Genomic DNA, 23,224 nt, shown 5'->3' with positions numbered 1-23,224 from the left:
TTCCTGTATTGCTGCTTTCTTTGTGAGACTCTAAAGCAATTTATGTCACTGTTTCACTGAACAATTTTTTCCATGACAAATTTAAATGTTTGACACTGTGGAAACAACACTGAACAGCATAGGTCTTAAACAGGGGGTCTGTGGACTGCAGGGGGGGGTCGCAAAATCTTGAATGGGTGATTGGACATTTTTTGTATATATTTGTATATATGTGTATTTTTATTTTTTTAAATATCCACCCAAAAAATTTAATTTGTTTAAATGCACATTAACACAAATTCAGTGTATGTTAGTGAAGGGATAAATTGAGGTTATATTTCAGTCAGCATTTCACTCATTCATACATACATACATACAGGGAGTCACCGTTCCACACAGAGCCCCACACTAGCCCAGACATGTCAATCAAATCCTCCCGTACACACTAGGCCCCGCCCCTGTCAGTGCTGATCCAATCACAATCACATATAATAGGTTGGGGGTTCCTACTTAATCTCTCCATGAGCTTGAAGGTCATTGGCCTGTACAGTATTGATAATGACAGATGTATGTTACTGGTGGTTGACAAAAAAAAAAAAATAATAATAATAATACCGCCCTAATTAATGGATTGCCTCATGCTGATTTCCTGTAAGTTTTATTATTTTATCCAGTGCCATGAAAATCCACGATATGTCTGATCTGATCTGGAGACCCTGACATTCATCTCACTGCTGGTGCAGCCCCCAGCTGACTTAATGACTCTATTTTTCCAGGGAGATCTGAATATGACAAAGGGGAAATAGCTGCGGGATAGACAACGTGGTGCCTTTGACTGTCCTGCCTGCCACTAGCTAGCAGTAGGAGCGTGGATAAAGTGACAGGAGCATTATACGTGTGATACCAGATTTAATGAAAAGTGATAAATGCTCGGTGGAGCTCCCGCCACAGGGGAACGGTGTTGAAAGATGTTCAAACCAGTGTCTGTCTAATCAGTAAAAATGCCCTTGGTTTATACTACTGATATTAACCTATACAAAAAAAAAAAAAAAGACACGAGGGATGAGTTCATTGAAGCAATTCTGAAGTCATCCCAAGAGCCTTATAAAGTTCAGGAGCAGCTGTTCCTTGCCTTTGTTGTCTTCACTGACAATGATATTACAATGTTTTTTTTTGTTTGTTTTTTTTAGGGCAGATACATGAACAAGGCAGCCGTGCTAGTAGAGAGCTGTGAGTGCTTTGTGCTGAACGCTAACATTGGGATGCTGATGTGTGGCAGACATTAAATACGTTTGCCATCTAGATGAGCTAGTGAAATGTTAGGTTCTAGTGCACTAGAGCACTTACGCAAAGTACAGCTGAGGTGCATGTGCATGTTATTATTTAGCAGATGTTTGGTCTTGAGCCAAAGTATGTGACACATTAAGATTCTCATTGGACACAGGATCAGGAGTGTAAACCATATATTTTTTTTGTGATGGCAGCATTCTTGCTCAATGGGCAATAACACGTGGCATTGTTTTCCCTCTTGAATGTACCCTGCAAGTCTACAGCATGCCAGCCTATACACAGAAAGTAGTAGTAAAAATGGCTGCTGTACAGTACTCCATATTAAAAGTAAAGAAAGTCCAACACCTTTCATCTGATGTGTATGAAGACTGACCGAAATTCAAATTCAGAGTCAGCATCTTAACCACATAGTCATTGTTTAATGTCCATATATTCCAAAAATCCACACAGAAACATTGACACATTGTTGACACATTAACATCTTCAGAGATTTATTCCGATGGCCGTGTAATCTGCTTGACCCTCCTCACCCCCAAGGCACTGTATATACGCTGACATTTGTCCTGAATCCATACTATGACCTCAGTGTTTGCTACACCTGTACACAGGACAGGAAGTCAATGCGAAGGTCACCATTTTGGCCAGCAGGACATTCTATTCCCCTGAACAGAGAGGAGAGGAGCTGCAGTGGCAGCCTCTAATCCTCTTTAATTTGTTTTCAGATGAGGCTTTGGAATACCAGCCTGCTCCCTAAGCAGAGATCACATAAGAACGTGGGCTGGGACAGCTGTCTCCTCTTCTGGCAGTTTTTAATACAGGTCTGGTCACCGCCCCACCCCACCCTGCGATGAATAATTCTGCCGCTGAGCTGAGTAGTTACTTTATGTGGATTTCAGTACAAAAACGGGGAGATGCAATTCCACATAGTAGAATAGCATGGTAGCGCCGACGCGTCTGTGCTTAAAAGAAAAAAGAAGAAGAAGAAAAAAGACAAAAAAAACCACAGCAAATGAAAGTGGGTGGGGGTGGAGATGAGTGTTGTTTTTTTCTTTATCAGCAGTCATGTGGCCTCCTCCTCCTTCTCAGTCCTCTGCACAAAACAAAGCTTGTAATTGGGTTTGGGTGTGTCCCCTTTCTCCTTTGTTTGACGGCAGAGGTTGAATTTTAAAAAGGGAAAAGGGACGCTTTGCTCACCTGCGCCCATGTGCGCCTCAGCAATTTGCCTACCGAGAGGTGAACAGTGTCACCGAGGAGAGCATCTCCTCTTCGCGGCACACTTTTACGGCAGCGCCGGTCGGATACGAAGGCATGTTGCCGTTGAAGTGGCGGAGCACATCTTGAGAGACAGAGGGGGTTTAAAAGCTGCTGAAACAAAGCATGCAGGCTGTAGGTTGGTGATGCCGGCAGGGGAGTGGCAGTCCTTTAATCCTCACCACAGTGCTGATAAATCGGCCCGTGCGTTTCATTTTTATCCCCCCTTACCAGTTTGCTTGGATCTTGAGTGATGAACGAATCCCTGCATGCCCTTGAGGCCTTTTGATGTAATATCCAGCCGTGGATTACACCCTCTGCATTGGCCAGATTGGTGTTTAAGCACTGGACTAACTGGTGAACGGTCTCAGAGCTCAGGTAGCCTTCGGGACATGGAAGTCTCTATGTCACTGGGGTTCTAGTCAGAAAGCGTCACTGATGCTGTTCATGAAGGCAATTCACTGCTTGTGATCGGACTGCAGCAGATGGGAAATCTGCAATATGAACCCCAAAGCCAAGACGCCACACCGGCCCGAAGATTTCCTTCAGTAATGATCAGCGTCTGTGTCACACGTCTGTAACCCACTGTGTGCCTGTGTGCCACCTTTTGAACTACGTACAGATTTGTGGCGCGTTCCTACTTTATTTTTAGCTCTCCTTACACTGCACTGTTTGTGTCACAGTTGTCTCATTATGTGTCTCTGTATGTATGATTCGCTCCTACTTTCATTTATCTCCGTCTAAACTCTGTGGTGATTGTGTAACAATAGATTGAAGATTATGCACTCCAGTTTTGCGTTGCATCATGAGCAGCAGCCACCACCACCACCACCACCACCACCACCACCCCCATGCCCTTAAATGAGGTTAGCCAGATGACAGAATGTATTTCTCTTCTGTTTTTGAAAGAGGGGGGGGATATACTTTGCCATAAGCAAAAAGAGATGAGGGTAACACAACAAGGAGAAACATTTTGAGGGCTGCTAGAGTTAATAGAAATGCATAATACAATACCAGAAATCCACTGAGGCAACAGTACAGCGCTGCGGGTTGAATTTGTCAGGGAAACTCAATACGTGCAATTGTAGATATCTTAATTGAGGTCGCGGTGCCGATAGTTTCATTTCTTCCCTTTTGGAAAATCAAGAGAAACTCCTTCTCTTCTCTTCTCGACATTAAAATGGTTTGAGTAAAAAACAAAAATGCTGCCGCGGAAGATGGTGAATGGCGTCTCAAAGTGGAGGAAACAAGAGCAAAGCAGCGCAAAGATGTTGTGAATAGCCGCCGTCTGAACATGAAATGGTCTTCCTGTAACGGCAGCAATTCCACCGTGATGAATTGAGTCTGTGGTTTATGTTCCCCCGCATGCTGGATACGTTCTTCAAATCCACCCGTTTGACATTCAGAATGGCCATTTCCTCCCTCATTTCCTGTCATTGCTCATGACCTGTTGTGATGCAGCGCTCCACACGCTGAATGCGCAAACAGTGGTAACCCGGTGAGTCTGTCTCCGGGTTACCAGGACAACTAGCTTCCTTGGTAACAACATCATGACTTCTTTGAGGCCTTTATTAATATGAAACCCAGGTCCTGTTTGCCTTATTAAAAACTGATTGGAATATCTATTTCCTAGGCTATGTGACATTTCATTCCTCTGAGCTCTAGATTTGTTTGTTGTATTTATTATAAAGTAATAGAAAAACACAAACAAACTTCTGTAAATCTTCTATGAAAACCAATTATTTTGTCGGGGGTACACCAAGGAAGGACAAAGCATTGTTATCGTTCCATGTCCACTGAATGATTTTATTTTATTATTATTTTTTAAATATTGAACAGATATTAAAAGTCTCTTATTTATTCATATTTGTATCTAGCCATCTATTATCGTGTGTGTGTGTGTGCGTGTCTGTGTGTGTGTGTGTGTGTGTGTGTGTGTGTCACAAAAATTGGACTGTGACACCTGCTCAGCTTTAAATGTGTTTACTTCATGTAAAACACCCACACTCATTGTACCACAGGCTTTTACGGAAATTGGAATAAAGAATAGTGAACAGAATCATAAAACGCTGTTTGAAAAATTACTTTTTGAAGGGTTAAGGCCGTATTTGGGAACACATTTTCTGTTTTCTACTGCACAGGAGCACTTCATTTTCAAAATAAACACATCTGACCTGAGCAGACGCGGAGCAGACTCTGCCTGCTGCAGCTTTGCATCTGCCGATGATTTACTTAATGCGGACACTTGGAATAAAGCATTCTGTTTAATTTTCTCATCCTTTCCTGTTACTTTGTTCTCAAAGTGAAATGTTGTCTTCAGTTTGTTTAAAATTCACACAACCACGAAAAAAAAAAAAAACTCAGTTAGTGGAATGAAAGAGTGGTAACCTTTCAGCGATACTGCAAAATCCCAATATCCCTGTCAAACAACTGCTCTGTCAGCCCTGAAACATCCACAGTTACCTCACAGACTTTAACTTATTTATGGAAACTTGCACACATTCACACCTTGGGGTGTCACCCTGAACAAGAAGTATCTGCTTTCTCACAGTGTTCGGTGCACCATACTGAGTATCCTCACTTAAACGGGCGAGACGTGCTGTTGTTCTGTTCCGAGGCCATGAGAGGCAAAGAAGTTGAGCTGTGAAACCTGTTATAAGAGCTTCTTATCGTGTCCTAACACATTTCCACCACTCCACTGAATAATATCTTTTGCGGGATTGTAGATGCATGACTTTTTGAGTGCAGCTGTTTCCCAAAAAGCAGAGATACAGCCCCTCCCTGAGCAGGAATGGATTGATTTATCCCCAAATGGTTGAGTTTGGCAGCCACAGAACAATGATAACAAATTATTTTCACAGCTGCAGTAATGACGCTAGGAGGCAGATGAACCTATATTTAGCTATGTAGAGTGATGCAGGTTTCTAATATCCTCTCAGAAAGTAAAAATGCATTTTTAGTCAAATGACATGTCAGAAAGCTAACTCTGCCTTTATAAATGTTGCAAGATGTGTCATTGTAATGAATCACTCCAGTTAAGCAGAGGCAGATTGCTTTTAGTGTACAGTGTCGCTTCAGCTCCTTTCACAGGCATCAGTGACTTTGTGTTTTGGGATTTGAAAGTGCATAGATCAGGGGCCTTCAAGGTTTTTCAGGCCAAGGACCCCCAAACCGATGAGAGATTACGTGCTGTATGTGTTCTACATTAAACTCGACCTAGTGCTCTTTATAAATACACGTTATTATTATCATTTTACATTCAATATTAAATCTTTCAAACAATGCACTGGTTGAAATATATAATTGAAGCGACCCATTTTGGCCTCAGTAGCTGGCTGGTGGAGCGAGCTACACTGTTAGCTTCTTTTCTGCTAACATTGCACCATGCTTCTGGATTTCACCTGGGGACTGAACAGGCTCTCGGCCGATTGGGGGCAAAATGACAAGAGTCGGCATGTAATATACAGCCTCATGATTGGCTCAGCAGTGACAGGAGCGGGGTCTGTTGTGTACAGGAAGTTTAGATTGACAGGTTTCTGTGGAGGCAGCTCCTGTGTCGCTAAAGGAGTGAAAGATAACATCTTCTGTCTCCACTGAGCCCTTTACCAAAATATGTTGGATTCATGTTAATGTATATTTAAAGAAATGTAAACATGTGAAAATATATATATACATAAAATGTCTAATCAACCAAAGATTTTGCGACCCCCATTGCAGTACCTCTGGGGCCTCCTAGGGGTCACGGACCCCCTGTTGAAAACCTATGGTGTAGACATATGAAGACATTGTGAAGATGTAAGGGCCCTTACGAATTCAGAACAAAAACAAACAAACAAAAAACAGTCTAGTTAACACAACTGCAAGTTCAAATAATGTTCTCATAATTATTATTTAATTTAATTAATTGTGTGCATGTCAGCATAACATGTTCCTGACTCTGTTCACAGTTTTCCGAATCACAGTTTTCAAGAAGAAGTCAACTTTCACTTAAATGTTTTGTCTCTCTTTCCCCCTTCGCCGTTTACTTTTTTTTCCCATCAGTTTGCGCTAAAAACCGTAGAGGGATTTTTTTTAGTACCTTCGCTGGCAGCTCATGGCCACAAAGTCATATTTTCACATACAGTCACAAAAAGCTGAATGATAAAAGGCAGTACTTAGCAGACTGCAGTGCACTCTTGCCATGTGTTCAGCGCCGGTGCGAAAGCTGCCCTGGATTTTTTAAAGTTACCTATTTCTTTTTTTTTTTCATCTTCTTTTTCATGCAGCGCTCTTAAAATGTACAAATAAACAAATGCACAATAAACTTCCTCTGGCTTTTCAAATCTCCAGTGAAAATCCCCCAAAAAAAGAGAGCTAACGGCTTCGTATTCGTCCCTGCACACACACACACACACACACACACACACACACACACACACACACACATTCCCAGCTGGATAATCTACACCAGGCGTGGCTTTGTGTGTCATTCCTCCTGATGGTGTTGCTGTCGGAAATCTGGTGCTCCCAACTACTCCCTAGGGGCCATTTGTGAGCTTCAGCTGTGGTCATCCTCCGTCTTTATCCGGCAAGCCTCATGTGATTGCTGTTCAGCTCCAACCTTTTTCCCTCTCCTGTTTCAGGGGGGAAATGTGTCCGTGCTGTGAGTTTCTAAAATGGTGGTAACAAAAAAAAAAAAAAAAAAAAAAAATTGCAGTCACTCTGTTAAATTGTAGCTTCCTACTGAATAAGGAGTTATAAGGAACAGAACAGTTTCTTATTTAGCTTTTCTTTTTTATGGCGGACTTAAAAGAGCCAAAAAAGCAGGGAGGGATCAGAGAGTCGCTGCTTTTCCGGTTGGCCAGCTGACGCTACATGGTACAGCATCTGACTAACACATGTGGGAAGTCTGGCTGCGTTTCCTCTCTGGCTCTGGCTCCTCTCGCCAATGACATGATAATTCCACATGCCTAAAGCCCTTCAGAACAAGGACCCGCTGATAGCGTTCCTTGTGATTGCTATGCACAAGAGCGGGGCGGCGGATTACAATAGACTGGTACTGACACTCTTGAAGCTGAAGCATGTCATTAAACAGTAAATCACTCTGATTGAAAAACACATCAGCTCCCAGCTCTCTGTTTACAAAAGAAGACCTTCTCCACAGGCACAGATTGTGTTCTTGGTCAGGATAAATCAACAAGCAGCCATCCAGATTCTCACGCCATGCAAAGCTTCCTGAGCTCAGCTTGCACGTGCGGCTACAAATCACTACCTGAGATGTGTTGACTGCGTTGAACATTCCTCACCACAGTATTCATTCATCCACAGCAGCTGTCAGCGCTGTTGGAAGTGCAGCGATAATGTTTTCTTTTTTTTTCTTCTTTTTTTTTTGGCACATTTAATCTAATTAGACTGAATTATTTGAGCACTGTAAATCCGTATGTATACCAATTAAGTGTTTATAAGGAAACATCGGATAATATTCAATCAATATATTGAATCCGTTCAGTGTTAACTCCATACCACTTGTGTTTCTGATGCCTGCTGATAGAAAATGTGTGTCAAAAAGCCAGAAATGCCAGTTCCTTCACAGTCTTATTTAGGGCCATCACATTCAATTTTGACGCCATGATATTTTGTGAAATCCGCGGATGCAGTAGGGAGGTGGATGCAGCTTAACAACGGAGACTAATAAGGCAGCACAAGCTGTCAGACAAATCACTTGTGTGCCTGCTCCGAGCATTGAGCATTCTGTAATGTTCTGAGGTGCCACAGCGCTACGCCTTGAGGACCAAGCTCCATCGTATGGAGACAGAAAGGTAATGAATAATAGAAACAAGGCACAATAGTACAACAGGTGCATTAGAGGAAGGTGTAATTTATTGAAATATTCACGCATATCATATTTTGTAATGTTATGAAACTTTATGCAAATTATTCTGGCTAATTAAAGCCGGTACATAGACGGTGGAGGTTCATTCAGAAGTCTTGCACGCCCACCTTAACAGCTGCCATTCACGAGGAAACACGTTAAATTCACTGCATACGTTACATAATAAATGCGTAACTTTGCATTTTAATCAAGACCTGCATTGTTTCTCAGATCATGGGCAGTAAACTTACATCACCCCCCTGCTACTTCTGCTAGCATATACACCCATCAGCCATAACATTATGGCCTCCTCCCTAATATTGTGTAAGTCTCCCCTGTGCCTCCAGAACAGTTGTGTCTCATCAGAGTTATTGGGGTCTTTGGGTCCTATGGATCAGGCTTGATCTAGTGAATTTGGAGGCCAGGACAACGCCTTGTGCTGTTTGTCATGTTTTTTGGGTCGTTCCTAAACCGTGTGTGTGATGGCTGCTGCCATCAAGGAGTGGCCTAGATGGGTGGTACATTTCACAACATTCCACTCCTCCCGTTAGTGGTTTCAGTGTTGTGACTGATTGGTGTAAATGTTGGTGATACTCTAACTACCATCTACTACTTCTCAGACATTTAACATTCTGTTGCTGATGTGCTATTTCGTAGCTGCTTTTGTATTGTAAATGGTTCCATTGCCATCTTATTAAAAAAAAAAGAAGAAAGAAAATGTTCACCCATGTGTCTGGGAACATGACATCTGTCTGGTTCTTTAAGACTTAATATCAATCATGCGTCCCCATTATTGGACTAATGTGAATATGATATATAATATGCCCAGTTTACATAATCTATACCCTCTATTTGCCTTTAGGCCTTTGACTTTAACATTTTTCAGAGGGAACCATCAGGGACCTTCAGAACATTGACTAAATGTTTAAGAGGTTAGCGCTGCCAAAACAGTGTAAAGCATTGACATGTCAGCCATGGTTCTTCCAAAGAGCCTCTCCTCCTGTTAACAGCACTTCACTGCTCACATGGCTTGAGCTGCTGCCTTCAAGTCAGGCAAAAGGCTTTAGAGGCGCAGTTAGTAAGTGAATTTATTGATTACCGCACGGGTCCAGATTGCTAGACTTTCATAGCTGATGCTCTTGCAGGGTATAATGCAAGTGCTTAATTACAGATGCCGTGTGTAATGACATGCACCAACACTGTGCGTTGAGGCTGTGTGCTCTGTTGGATGCGTAGTATTGTTTCTGTGTTTAAAAAAAACAAAACATATGCTTCTGAAACAGACAATTTGTGCCTTCTTTTTAAAGCGTGATAAGCCTTATATGTGTTTGAGACACTACACATCGTCTCTGTCTGTTTACACTGCTCAGAGGCACAGATGAGGAGGAGAAATTCAGCCATCCATTTTTCTCATACATTTATTTGCGCTGACATCTAAGCAAAGGTAGGCCACAGTCATAAATCACAGAGCACAATAACGGGCACATTTTGGGCCGGTCCATCATTGGCTGTGTTTTGTTTTCTCATTGCATCTTGGCAAATTGCTGTTATTAATGGGAGAAAGCGTAGTTTGCAGCCCTCATTAGATGTTGTTCCAACAGCGCCTCTGATGGATTAAGACAAGCCAGAGGCCTTGTCTGCCGGCACAACCAGCTAATACGAGCCAATTAAATGCCATGCACTCTCTGGCCACTCCACACTTGCTTATACGCTCTTACAATGATGTCCAAGTGTTCTGTTTCATGGCCAAATAAATTTTTAGTTTCACGACAAGTAGATTTATTTCAAGGGTTTTCTGGAGAACAGTAATGTTAACCTCCCGTTCCATCATCCAAATTATGTCCCTTTAAAGCAGCTGGTTTCTCTGAGGGTGTACAGCATTTTCCTTTGACCATTTGATTTCTAAATCTTCATCAACGTTTTTCCAGCCTCTCCTCTCCGTAGCTGCAGCTCTTCGTGAGTTCTGCTGGTTCTTATGTATGTCAAGGTAGCCAGAGGACAGCACAATGCCTGATTGGTGCAGGTAAATCTTTGAGGATAGCGTAGGTGACTGTAAGTACTCTTTTGTGTGAATGTATCCAAGGCACCTTTTGGATGCAGGACTACATAACGCAGATGGATCAATGTGGTGCAGCACTTTCATGAAAACAGAAGCTTTCTGTCTGTTGAACTCAACTAAATCAAATGTGTTCACAGATATATGCCAGATATACCACTTAGAAATTGACTGATTAATTGATTGATTATTGACTTCAATGTACAGTGAAGTTTCTGGTTTGCTTCAATAAAAGCTGGATTTATTTTGTGGTTGTCACAGTCTAAATATTGTCCACTCCACTCAACAATACAAACAGCAGAGGAGTTGTGCTGTATGTTTTATATTTCACTAAGGGAGCATCTCTGTTAGTTGGGGAAAATAATAATCAGCTGTAATGTTTGTAAGAGGCTGCCCAGTAGATTAAATGTTGATTTTCCAGTGTTTTGAGTTGACAAGGGCTGATTGGAGACTTGTGTGTCCACTCAGAGCCGACACAGCTCTGGGGGCAGCTGTCTAAACGATCGCAAGTGCTGAATTATGTCTGATGGCTGACTACTTACATAAACACTTGCACTGTGTTGGTTTTTGTGCTCAGAGTGAATTAACGCTGACGTATTTTTGCTGTGAGAATATTAGGCCGTGTTTTTACAAGGGCACAGAGCATAACAAAAATTGCTTCGTTGGAACACTTTCAATAAAGAATTGGCAAATAAGATGTGTCTAATTTATGAACTCATTTGGATCGCACTCGATGGATGTTGAATTGCGTGCGCAGCACGCCCTCTTGTCTTGGTCTGTGCAGGCTACAGTTTCTTGTAGGGATTATTTGAAATGTGAACTTCCTTGGCATAAGTGCATAACCCGTGTAATTTGCTCTTTTAAAAAAAATCCTCGTCCCTCTCTGCTCGCTTTTTTCCCATCACTGGCTGTAGGACATTTTCCTCTGTGCCAGATACTCAATGAATTGTTCACAATTAATCCCTGCAAGCACAGAAGAGGACCATTGTGCTCAAGGAATGCTCTACCACATATAACTAAATACGTCCACTACCGAAAGCAAGACACACACTTAACTCTGTATTCCACGGAGGCAGTTGACATTCTTGTAACATGAATTTCCACTACCGCTCTGGAAAACTCACACGGAGACATTTACAAGGCCAAGCTGCTCCTCTTGTGGGTTCATAGTAAGTGGTGAGGATTTTCTCTAAGAGCATCAGCTCTGTGTTAATGACATGCAGTCTCCGGAAAGGTTTATCCATTCAATTTGACTCCGGAGAGAAGATCTCTTCAGCCCGCTGATTAAATTAAGATTCTTTAATAAGCATATCTAGGTGCACTGACACGAGAGACCAGCTGATCTGTGTCTACCAATGCAGATACACAAGACCCAATTTAGAGGCAAATCATTTCCTCATAGCGATGTCCTTTTTCCTGTTCCAGTTTTGTGTAGTTTTGAATTATTCAAAATGATGATAGCATTACTCCCTTTCACACTCTCCAAAACCTAATGTGAACCCGTGTAATTTTGGAGGGCCGCACTGTTCAACAGATGCATCCTCCTTTTTTTTTTCAGACAAGTGTAGTGCATGATTTTATGAACAAACCTGTGAGAGATTAAATTTTAGCACTGTTCTGTAGATATGCATGAACGTAGCTGAATTGTGTAAGTGAGCGGATGCAATGCCAAGATGCAGTGTGACATACTGTAATAGGGATTGTTGAGGTGGTGGGTTCTTTTTTTATTGAAGTCCATGACCAATGCAGTAGAAAAATTAGTAACAGCAAACAGTTGTCAGTATCTTGCTTTCTAAGGTTAATCTTAGTAAAATAGATCATTCAGGAGCAACCATTGCTCAGACTGTTCTTTTTACATGTTTAAAGTAAATAGCACCAAACGAAACGAAAAGAAAGAAAAAAGAAAGGCACGTATTAAAAATATATGCAAGAGATCCTTAAAAGGAATACTGCCATTAGGTTGTTTGCCTTAACCCGGCTGACAAACAATTTTGCCTGGTGCGCCAAAATTCTGTCCCTTGGGCGAAAATATGAACAGACTGTAAAAGCAAAGTGCCAACGCATCGTACTCATTCGTATTCCAAATAGTCAGTCATCACATTTCAGCAATCCATGGACAAGGACAACTGTCAGTGATAATCATGTTACTCTGAATTTTACCTCGTTTCTTTCTGCGCTGCAGTAAAGCTCGGATGACAGCTAACAAAAACTTTGTATGTTCTGTAATGTACACTGCATGCTGACAGTTAACGGATCCCTGGTGGGATGGATTGTAAGTGAAAGAAATGCAAATAGACAAACTCTGCAGTGAACTTTGGATGTCAGCACATTTGGGTTTTGGAACTGTTAGTCGGGTGCAAATGGTTACACATTCAACACTTGCAACATGTTTTTGACTGCGAATTTAGCTGGATTTAAAAAAGTATTCTTATCACTGATATATAAACTAGATATTGTATTGTATTTGGAAACGTGTAGGAGATGTATTTTTGGACACTACACTGAGCACCTCCCAGATTAAATGTTGCATTACCTTCCTACAGTCTTCATTCATTCGCCTGTCTACAGTATTTTGGATGTATTCTCTCTCAGGTCCTCTCATTATAGACAGGTAATTGTCTTTTATATCTCCAAGCATTTTCACTTGGAGATATAATCTCGTACCTATGATGATACACTGACCTGTCACCCCACTGTGTGTGCCTGAGAAACTATTTTCGTTCAGTCCATCGTTGGCCTTGTTTATCCGAAACCAATGGTGGTCGGGGACATAACTGTATGCTATTAAAAAAATAATTGCTGTACCCGCTACATGTACAGAGTGGCTCTTTTGTTTGTTTGAGTCTCTCAAGCTGAGTGGGGCAACTAAAACGAATGTCTTCCCATTTTCTATAACTATAAAGGAAATGTTGTTTACCAAGAAAGACCTACATGGGAGAGTGCTTATTTTGTAATTGTGTAAGGGTGCACCATGACATTTTCCCAAAGAGAATGCAGACCACTTTTAGCTTTTTAAAATAATTCATGACTGCAATATCTGCTTTCCAAAATGTACACGTGCAGGAGCATTATCACAGAAAAATAATGTTGTTTTTATAGTCCATGATTGTAACGTAACTCTGACCCCTTCCCCTCTGTTTCAGGATATTTGACAGTCACCATAGAACCTCTGCCTCCTGTCGTCGTGGGCGAAACCGTCACTCTCAAGTGTAACTTCAAAACCGACGGAAGGCTTCGAGAGATTGTTTGGTACAAGGTGAGTAAACCTGTCTACACTTTCAACACCATTAAGCACCGGAGCTTCCATTTCTGCCATCTGAATGATTTCACCGCCGTGGTAGCAACGCTAACGGTATATGATATCACAGGTTTATGGATGTGTTAGGACAACAAGCCCACGGCGTCAAACTGCAAACTTGTTAGGAAGCAAGCGAGCTATTATTCCAGCCAGCTGTATGGGAGGCATCGCGGGCTGTTGCTTGGGAATTTCATCTCTCAATCTGCTGGTCATCACCATCATTTCTTAATAGTTCACAGCTGGCGACTCAACATCTATTACAATCCCAGTTGGTGAACAGCACTGCTTAAGTGCTGCTAATAATTTAATTGCTGTTGATGAAGTGAAAAAAAAAAAACTTTGTTTATCTAAGATGGATTTGTTTTAGAGTTATGTATGATGAAAGTAAATCTTGGAAAAATGACAGTTCAGAGAGGAAAAATTTGTCTCACTTAAAGGGAGTCTGTGATAAGCACTTGAATTGAAAAGCAGGAGCAGCTGCTACTATCACATCATTGGCTGACTATTTGTATTTCCAAAAAAAAAAAAAAAAAAAAAAACACTGATGATTCTTGAGGGCAGTTGGGTTTGCTTTGTAACTAGGTTTGACTTTTCATGTTGGGGAAGTTGTTGAATGGTGACTGAATTTGTACAATGTAGCACAGATGAGCCGTAAACCCTGAAATGTTTTCAACCGAGCCAAGGGGACTCCCATAAAATGCATTCCTGCTCCGTATTGTGTCATTTATGAGGCTTGTGGAGTGCTCTAATGACTGATGGGTTTCCAAACCAAACAAGTAAACAGCACAGTGACAGATGCATTACAAGTGTGACTTTACTGAGGCGGGGATTCTTTTATGTGCAGCTCTGACTTTACCTTGGGAGGCGGCTGGATTCTTAAGAGACTTGAAATCACATGACAGTGCCACTTGCCAGGCTCCAAGCTCTGCACTTATCCACAGAGGTGTAGGCCATCATTCAGTGTGCTTACATGAACAGCTTAATAGAGCTATGCTCAAAATGAAACTTTCGGAATTTGGTCCTTGTCCCAATTTATATGCAACGGAGAAAATCAAATAACATGTCCTCCTCCACACTAGGTGGCGATATGTGTCTTTTCAGTACGTTAAAAGCCCCCTTTCCGGTTAACCTGTTATGCCATGTAATTAACAACTGGAGTCGTTCATGCAGCAGGCTGACATTTCAAACAACAACCAGATGGATAATAGTACAGTTTTATAATCTCGTTCGTAATGTGTGTGCTGCTTATGGTCCTTCAGGTGGTTCTTCTACCGACTCTCTTGACCTTCTTTCTTTCTTGGATGTTTTTTTTCCAGGGTCATACACCAGCACTTGGCTGTGGATCATGTGCACACAGGTTGTCTAGTTTAACTCAGATTAAGGTGTATACATACCAGCGAAAATCGATTTCCGCAGATTTTATTTTATTTTTTTTTTCATTATCTGGGTGTCTCAGGCGGATAAAGAGAACTCTGATATTAGTCGGGAGAAGGTGTTTACATGTGCTCAAGTTGTCCAGTTGCAGTCATAATTTGTTTATTTCAAACTACCAAACTGGAACTACTGCCATGCCTTAGGTGTGATAATGGTCACTTCTAAAGGCTGTTACGTACGCTACTGACATAAATTTGTTCTCACAGCCCTCATTTGGGAGTTCTCGCAGCTTGTTCTCAGCACATTAACCAGAGAGTAACTTTTTCCTCATGTGGTGTCCAGCAACTATTCTGGGACTGCTTAGAAATTGGAAGTCATGTGGTTAATGTGCAAAAGAAGAAATGCTAGCAACCACACTGCGAGCAGTAGTAGCGCCCTACGAGGACTTCCACAGTGTTCGGCACTTGAGTTTCTCGTCAAGCAAGAAAGAACTTTGTTCGAGAATATAGCGAGAGTGAGTAGGTAACAATCTTCCCTTTTATGTGCAGGTGTTCCTTACTGACGTTCTAAAAACATAGCTATTATGTTTTCCGAAAACAGTTCACAAAGAGTACTTCCCAGATGGTTCTTTGCAACAAACCATCTGAAGCTTCAGGTTAGCCCTGACCTCCGGCCCTCAGTGGATGTTGCCTTAGGGAGTATTCAAACAGCAAACGCAGGTGTTTGATGTATCTAACGATAGGCAGAATTGAGAAAAAAATAATATACTATAACGCCATCAATTTTGAAGCATTCCACACTAACAAGAGATCACTCGTTTCAATCAGGTTGAGGTGAGGAAGGAAAAAGACACAGCCAGTCGTCCAATTCTCTGTAACGTGACTTAAATCTAGCAACTTCTCAAAGTTGTTTCAAAGAGTTTCAGAGTAACTACTTATTCTTGTCTTGTTCTACTGAATGGCATTATGCCCCGTCAGTATAGGCTCCTAATAAACTATTCAGAGTGTAAACTGAACTTCATATCTGATCTCCTCATCATCTTGGTTCACTGAACAGTCATCCGGCTTAGGTCAGCTCCTCACTGGCACTTTTGCCAATATGCAATCATTTCTGGTTAATTCTGCGGTGTAAAAAAAATCTTTTTTTTTTCTCACAGTATTTAATAATTTGCAAACGTTCAGTCCAACACTGTGGTGACATTCACCTTGGTTTTTACCCTCTAAACTGAGCTGGAACACGAGTCATTAATGAGCGAGTGGTTTATTGCTTAGGCAGAAATTCTGTCTTTAGAGAAGCTTCCTTTCTCACTTTTATTATTGTGAAATAAAACAGTGTCTCTGGACTCATCTTAGCAAATGCTGACCTTTCAAGGTAGGACAAAAAAAGATTTATGGCACTTTACACATTCACCTTAGTACCATAGATCATTTTCATTGCTTTCACAATTTCATTTAATCAAGCAGCCTCAGTGGAGCATTGTTTTGCTTATATTTTCTGTCAGATTTCTGAAGTTCCTATCAGTGGCTACATAGTTTAAATAACCACTCTGAGAATAGAGCTGCCCACATTAAGTGTCCTCATGGGGAAAGGGAAGAGGTTGTAATCGAAATCAGCCCCATCTTTCCGGTGGCTGCTGCTCAGCACAACTGCTGATAAATTATAAATCAATTGCGCACACTTGGCTGCCAAAGTTTCTTTAATCTCTGCCTTTTATTTGACTAAATACTGTTGACTTCTCATTTTACCTCCTGTTCAAATGGAACAGGGGTTGATACTCACCTGGGGAGTCCTCGTGTCTAATCGAACCTCGGCCAATCAAGTGAAGGGTTGAATAAACCGGATACTTCAGCGAGCGAGACACTGACGTATTCTGTTTGAGGATTTTTTTAAAAGCTTAACGCTCTCATACTGCCATCAGAATTAGCATGTCTTAGGATGTACTTAAGATAAACCTGATTATTTTAGAGGACCTTTCAAGCTCAAATTCTCAGCAGTACATTGAAAACTAAAGAGATAAAAGTAATGGATTTGATATGAGTTCCCACATCGCTTCTGTTATATAAAAGTATTTTGTATTTTCTTTTATCCCCTAAATTGTGAATAACTTATTTTATGGTGAAATTGCTTGACTTAAGTTTGTGAAAAGGATTTAATGAGAAGGCATACTGTCCATTACTGTTCAGCTTAGGCATTAGCTGCACAATAGTTCATGCAATTATTTATCACTTCCTGATGACATTAATCCTTTGCAGCCTCATTGTTTGCGGCCCCACTGCTGTATCTGTACAAGTGTTGATAATAACTGCAAAATGAACTGTATGTTTATCCTCAAGTATGTGAGGATAAAAGTGAGAAGCTGACCTTGAAGGTGGCAAAAATGGTGAGAGGATTTGTTGTTTTATCAAATGAAGAAATCTTTATTAGATCATTAGATTATTATAAAAATAAAAATAATTGTAATAAAAAAAAATATGAATAACTAATGAAAGAGACAAAGGATCTCCATGACCCCATACAGCACATTTAAAGCTAATGAGTTGCAAACCACAGGCTAAATCCGATGACTAAATATAAATAATGTTCACCAGTGTAAGAACCATGCACAGTCTGCAGAGTCTACCAGCTTCATGCATCGTTGTGTTGTTGATTTTCTGATGAATGGAGCTTATTCATTAAAGCTGCATGTAGCTTTTACCAACAAAGGAAACTGAAAACATTTCCCGATCATCCTGTTTATTCCTCCTCCTTTCACTTTTTGCGATAATAGTACTGTAAGTGGTTTTACCTTATAATACTTTTCGTTTTAGTATGCCCAGATGGCAGACGGAGACAGGGAGCCACTGCAAGAGTGAGAGCAGTCCTCAGTAATGGATGTTGTACAGCCCCGCAGCTAATGCTTCAAGAGCAAATAAATGAGACCCTCTCAAGTGTGTATGATATTGCACTAAAGGCCATATGAAAGTTTTTAGTGAGTCTTGAATACTGGCAGGCCACGGATTAAGCACTGCGCACATGTAATACCATCAAGCTGTCATCTATGCTTTAACGGCACACCAAATAGTAATGATGGATCATTTGATAGGGCGGTGCTAATGTGCTGCCTCGGTGGGGGAAGAATTTCAGAAGGGCTGTGCACGGTGGCGCTCACATATAGCTCCTCAAAGACATGCACACGGGCTCATCTCATGCAGTGCTGGTTTTAATTTATGTCTTGTCAGTCTAATGAACGTCCACATATGCGACTTGTCCCTGTGGGCGCCCAGGTATGCCACGTTGACAGTAGAGATACAAGTCATGTCTGTTAGCTTGCCTGCTGAGTGCACTTTGCCTAATTTTAATCACTGGATCAACTGTGTCTGCCTTTCTGTCGAACCGCCCCGCCCCCACACTGCCCATTACAGAATTCCTCCTTTCCCTGACATAACTCTTCTGAGATCCTCTCTCCCACCAAGCATCTTCCCTCCGACAATCCCCTCATTTACCACAGTCCCGTCTGCTATCCGAGCTCGTTCTCTGATACGTCTCTCATTCTTTAGCTGTGTCCATCTCCATCCATTTCATTATTATGATTCAGACTCACCTGTATTTATAATCCGGCTCTTTGCAGAATTGCAGAACGTCACCTCGCGCACTCCAAGTGCCGCACTCCCACGTAGCAGGATAGCACGCAGCATCAGCAGCTAAAGAGAAACAATATTAATTATATCCCAGAGTCGTTCGGTTTCATGTTAACAAATTGCACACTAATCTGAGCACGAGCTACGCAGAAAAATACTCGAATCTCCTCTGCGTGTGTTGAACTTTTGCTAGATGTGATCTTGTCTTGTTATTGTCACAAATGTAGACTGAAGGTTAGCAAACTGTGCATCTTATTTGGCGATTTCCCATTCCAGCCCCCAGACAAGTTTAAACGGTTCAGCACCATGGCTATTATTGAATTGGTGGATGCAATACAAGTGTTCCAGTTATGTCAGTCTCTCGACTGCCTCTCTCTAAATTATTTACTCATACATTCCCTAATTTTCTAAGTATTTTTTTTTTTATACATTTTCATCTTCCACTGTTAGACAGTTTTAAACGAAAACATTTTGAAGCAGCTGTTCACAGAAATGGCTCGTTTTCATTTTCATGTTTTCATTTTGTGAGCTGTGCATAGAAGTAAAGGCGTAAAAGTAACATGGAGGTTTCAAGCATGATTGACTCGTAAAATGCCAGCTCACTAGCCATTTCCCGAACGCCATCATAGATGATATGCAGTGGTAGAAAGGCTTTGATGACCATACTGATATTTTAGTTAATTTAAGTTAGACTGGAACTGAAATAAATATATGTGTGCTGTGCATATCTATCTATCTATCTATCTATCTATCTATCTATCTATCTATCTATCTATCTATCTATCTATCTATCTATCTATCCATCCATCCATCCATCCATCCATCCATCCATCCATCCATCCATCCATCTATCTATCTATCTATCTATCTATCTATCTATCTATCTATCTATCTATCTATCTATCTATACATATGTGTGTGTGTTTAAACAAATCAACAGTTTATAAGGTTTTAGAAGGACAATAACCAAAGACATTCGTAAATTTCAATCATCGACCATTAAGCACCTGTCAGACTTTAATGAAGCCATCTGCCTCAACAGAACTGATTCAGATATGATACAACGTGTTACTGCAGCAAATTACTCTGGGATATTATTAGCTGACACATAAAATAAAGATGTGACTAATATCCAAACCCCTTTTTTTTTTTAAGTTGTCCTCAGCATTTCCATTTAGAACCCATTAATGACTTAGTTATACGACAACTGTTATGGAGCTAAATGTTCACATCGTTTGTCATCATCATTTCTTTTCTGTGATTGACTGTGTGTTGGGTTCATCTCATGTCTTTTTTTTTTATGCCCTAAAGGAATACGTTCACATCACAGACTTGTTGCATGGGTGGCTTGTGCCAGTGAGTGTGGTTCTCCCTCCCTCTGAAAGGTCTAACACAGGTTCTTAAAAATGGGACGACTGCCACCTTTTAAATGTTCTCCATTTTGGAGAAGTCTCGATTTTTATTTCCGTTTATTTTTTTTTATTTATTTTTTTCCCGTTAAAGTGTGAAAGTTAATTATATTTATCTGCATAGATTCGACTTTTGTGGGAGTCCGTATCCAAACGCTGTGCTCACAGTTCTTCCCTCTTGACATATTGCCATTATCTTAACAGCACAGAAGTGTTGTACACATATACGTAAGTGTTTGCCAACTGTGTTTGGACGTACGCCAGCTGCCTTAGCTTAGTTACTAGGAGGAAAACACGGTGCTTATATTTGAAAATATGAAAATAACCCTGCAGATAAAATGACCTGACTACAACTTTACAGAGGAACTTACAACAAGGAACTGATGCACAAATAATAGTGAGACACTTTTTGCACAAACTATGTTGTGCACATCACCTTATTTTAATTCTCTGAACCGTAACAATGCCTGTCGTACTATTTATTTATTTTTTCAGATTTACTTGTGGCCCACATGTGACAAATCCCATCAAAGCTGCTGACAGTGTCAAAGCACAATATAACAGCTATACAAATGACTTATCTCTAATCATAGCCTGCCAAGAAATATAGCAAAGCATTACCTGAGGGCATCGTGTCACCGGATTTACTGTTGTCTGTTTCTGTCACATCTTACCTCCAAATTCAATGGCAAAGATATGTTACCGGATACTCGAGTGGAAAGTGGAGTGTTTTTCTAGCCCGTAATCCTGTCTCTTGACTGTGGAGACACACAGGAGGCGTCATATGTTAAATCCGAGTTTAAAATCTTCAAGACACGGTTGCCAGGGCAACCGGAATCTGTGAGTTCAGAACAGACCTTGCAGAGAGTGTGTATGCACAGCACAATCCTGTGGTGGGTTTTCGGGTGTCTAGTGTCCTGCTGTTTTATCCCCACGTGTGATTGGCTGCCTTCAAAACTGCCTGTCTCAGTTATCATCAGTCGTAACGTACAGTCTTATGAACACTGTGTCTTTGTCCGCCTAAAATGACCGCTTATGAATGTCATTTTCTGTTTCCAAATTGGTAGTGCAGACAGCGTGTTCTTGAAAAAGAAATATCGAGCATTATTCTTGTTCAATAGTTTTTTTGGTTTGGAGCTCTGACTCTATCAAGTTAAATCATTCAGCGTCGTATTAGAGAATCTATTCCACTTAAGTAGGTATACAAATCGTCTGTAAAATAATAGATATTTATTCTAATGTGTTCTGTCTTATAGATTTAACATGCACCATGTAATGATTATTAGCGAGTCTCTGAGGGGTGTCGTCAATTTTACACTACAGTTGCTCCCATGTTTACTCTTGCTTGCTCGTTTTTAGTTATGCTTGGGCGCACTCCGAAATTCATAAATCTTTGCATGCGTTACCAACTTATCAACAAAGAGTAGGGCAGATCTCTATCGACACCACTGGCCATGATGCTGCTCCGAGGTCTGTGCCAAAGGGCTCCCCTGGCCTCTGTCCATGGTGCTGATCTGACTCTGGCTGCCAGTGCAAGTAACATTGCTTCTATCGTTGCATGAATCCCCCTTCAGGGAAACTCAGCACCTAGGAGAATTAACCTGCTTGTTTAATAGTAGTACACTTTTATATGTGTGTGTGTGTAGCCAAGATTCAAGCTGTTGTATCTTGTCATGATGAAAGACAACAAAGTGATTCATTTTTAATCTGTTAACAAACCTGTTTTGGACAAAGAATATTTTTTAATGTTTTGTTCTTGTTTTTCACACAAATAAGGTTTAAGCCCTGTTCACATCTAAAGCAATTCGCTCATCGCTACTGGATATTTAGGCTCTGGTTGCCTAGGTAACCCTCTTAGGTTACCTCTTAGATATATTTCCCACCCCAGATGTTTCTGAGTGCAACAATCATCTCCACGTAGATTAAGCTAGTGCTCCAACCACGCTAGCAGCAGTGTATTTCTTGGTTTATTTTGGTGTTTACTGTAAATATCGCATTAGCAGGTCAAATATAAAATCACTGAATTCTTCTACGCACATTTGGCACAGACCTTGCCCTCCACAGCAAGCTAACCTACAGTTTTACCTCAAATACAGCTGTATGTTATATAAATAAATTTGTATAGCCACGGGGAATGATGAGTTTCTCAAAAACGTGGGCCCAGAAATTTGTTTTTTAACCCTGTTTTGAGTTGCCAGTGCAGCTGCTATTCCATTTTGAGGTGTTTTTTCGAAGTGGTGAGAGAGAACACTGGTTGTTGTGGGACTGGTTTAACTTCCAGTCACATATTTTTTTATCTCTACAGCTTACTGAATTTTCCATGATTTCTTGTCACCACACTGCTGCTAGTTTCTTCCTGCGTGTACACCCCTTTATGCCCAGTGAGTTATTTAGTTAGTGTGCCCTACTTGGCAGTAGTGTGTTACTTTTCTTTTCAAACTGCTTGTTTGACTGTATAATATCATTAAAATGACTGATTGAGCATTACCCCACATTTGTCTTGCCTCTGTGATTAGGTTTTATATGTGGCCCCAAGTAGACACAAATGCTTCTTTTGGTGAAGGAGCAATGTGAGCCTCGAGTAAGCCCGCTAGAGCCATATGCAGTCTAATGATAATACATTTTCTAATCACCAGTCCAAGTAATTACTTGATTCCCCATTTAAACACATTTTAGCATTTTTCAAGATGCACTTAGGGGCTATTAGGGTCCTGATTTGGTCATTGTCTTCTCCAGTTTTATGCCTTCACCCAAATTCAATCTTACTCAGAGGAGAGCTCACATGACCAATTTAGCACATTGCATTTGTAACAGAATAGTCGATTCGTTTTCAGTGTTACATTCATACTGGATGTAATGAAAGGGACACTTTCTGCTTTCTATAGGTAAAACACGCTAAGACCCAAGTCTGTAACTGACCCGTTTCCGCAGGGGGCCAACTAACCTATTTAAAGGAGCGTCTGCTTTGTTGTATTTTTATTCAAACGTGCCTCTTCTCTTGTTTAAAAAAAAAAAAAATTGTCTGCCCCTTTAAACGGTGATACAAACCTGTGTCATCTTTATTAGCCTGCTGCTCCACGCCAAATACGGGACCCCAAG

At 40.9% G+C, this 23,224-nt stretch overlaps 1 protein-coding gene across 2 annotated transcripts in view; it reads left to right on the top strand.

The window, feature by feature from the left end:
• igsf21a (immunoglobin superfamily, member 21a) overlaps positions 1–23,224 on the top strand; it is a 156,395-nt gene that overhangs the window by 40,460 nt on the left and 92,711 nt on the right. For both annotated transcript variants that reach the window (XM_047583849.1, XM_047583850.1), the window contains exon 2: positions 13,571–13,683. In XM_047583849.1, coding sequence (XP_047439805.1) covers positions 13,571–13,683 — 113 coding nt within the window. The remainder of the gene's footprint in view (positions 1–13,570; positions 13,684–23,224) is intronic.

This window comes from Mugil cephalus, chromosome 4 (genome assembly GCF_022458985.1).
Source record: "Mugil cephalus isolate CIBA_MC_2020 chromosome 4, CIBA_Mcephalus_1.1, whole genome shotgun sequence".
Classification (NCBI taxonomy): Eukaryota; Metazoa; Chordata; class Actinopteri; order Mugiliformes; family Mugilidae; genus Mugil; species Mugil cephalus.
Note: the sequence above shows the minus strand (reverse complement) of the source record. Positions and strands in the feature narration are given on the sequence as shown.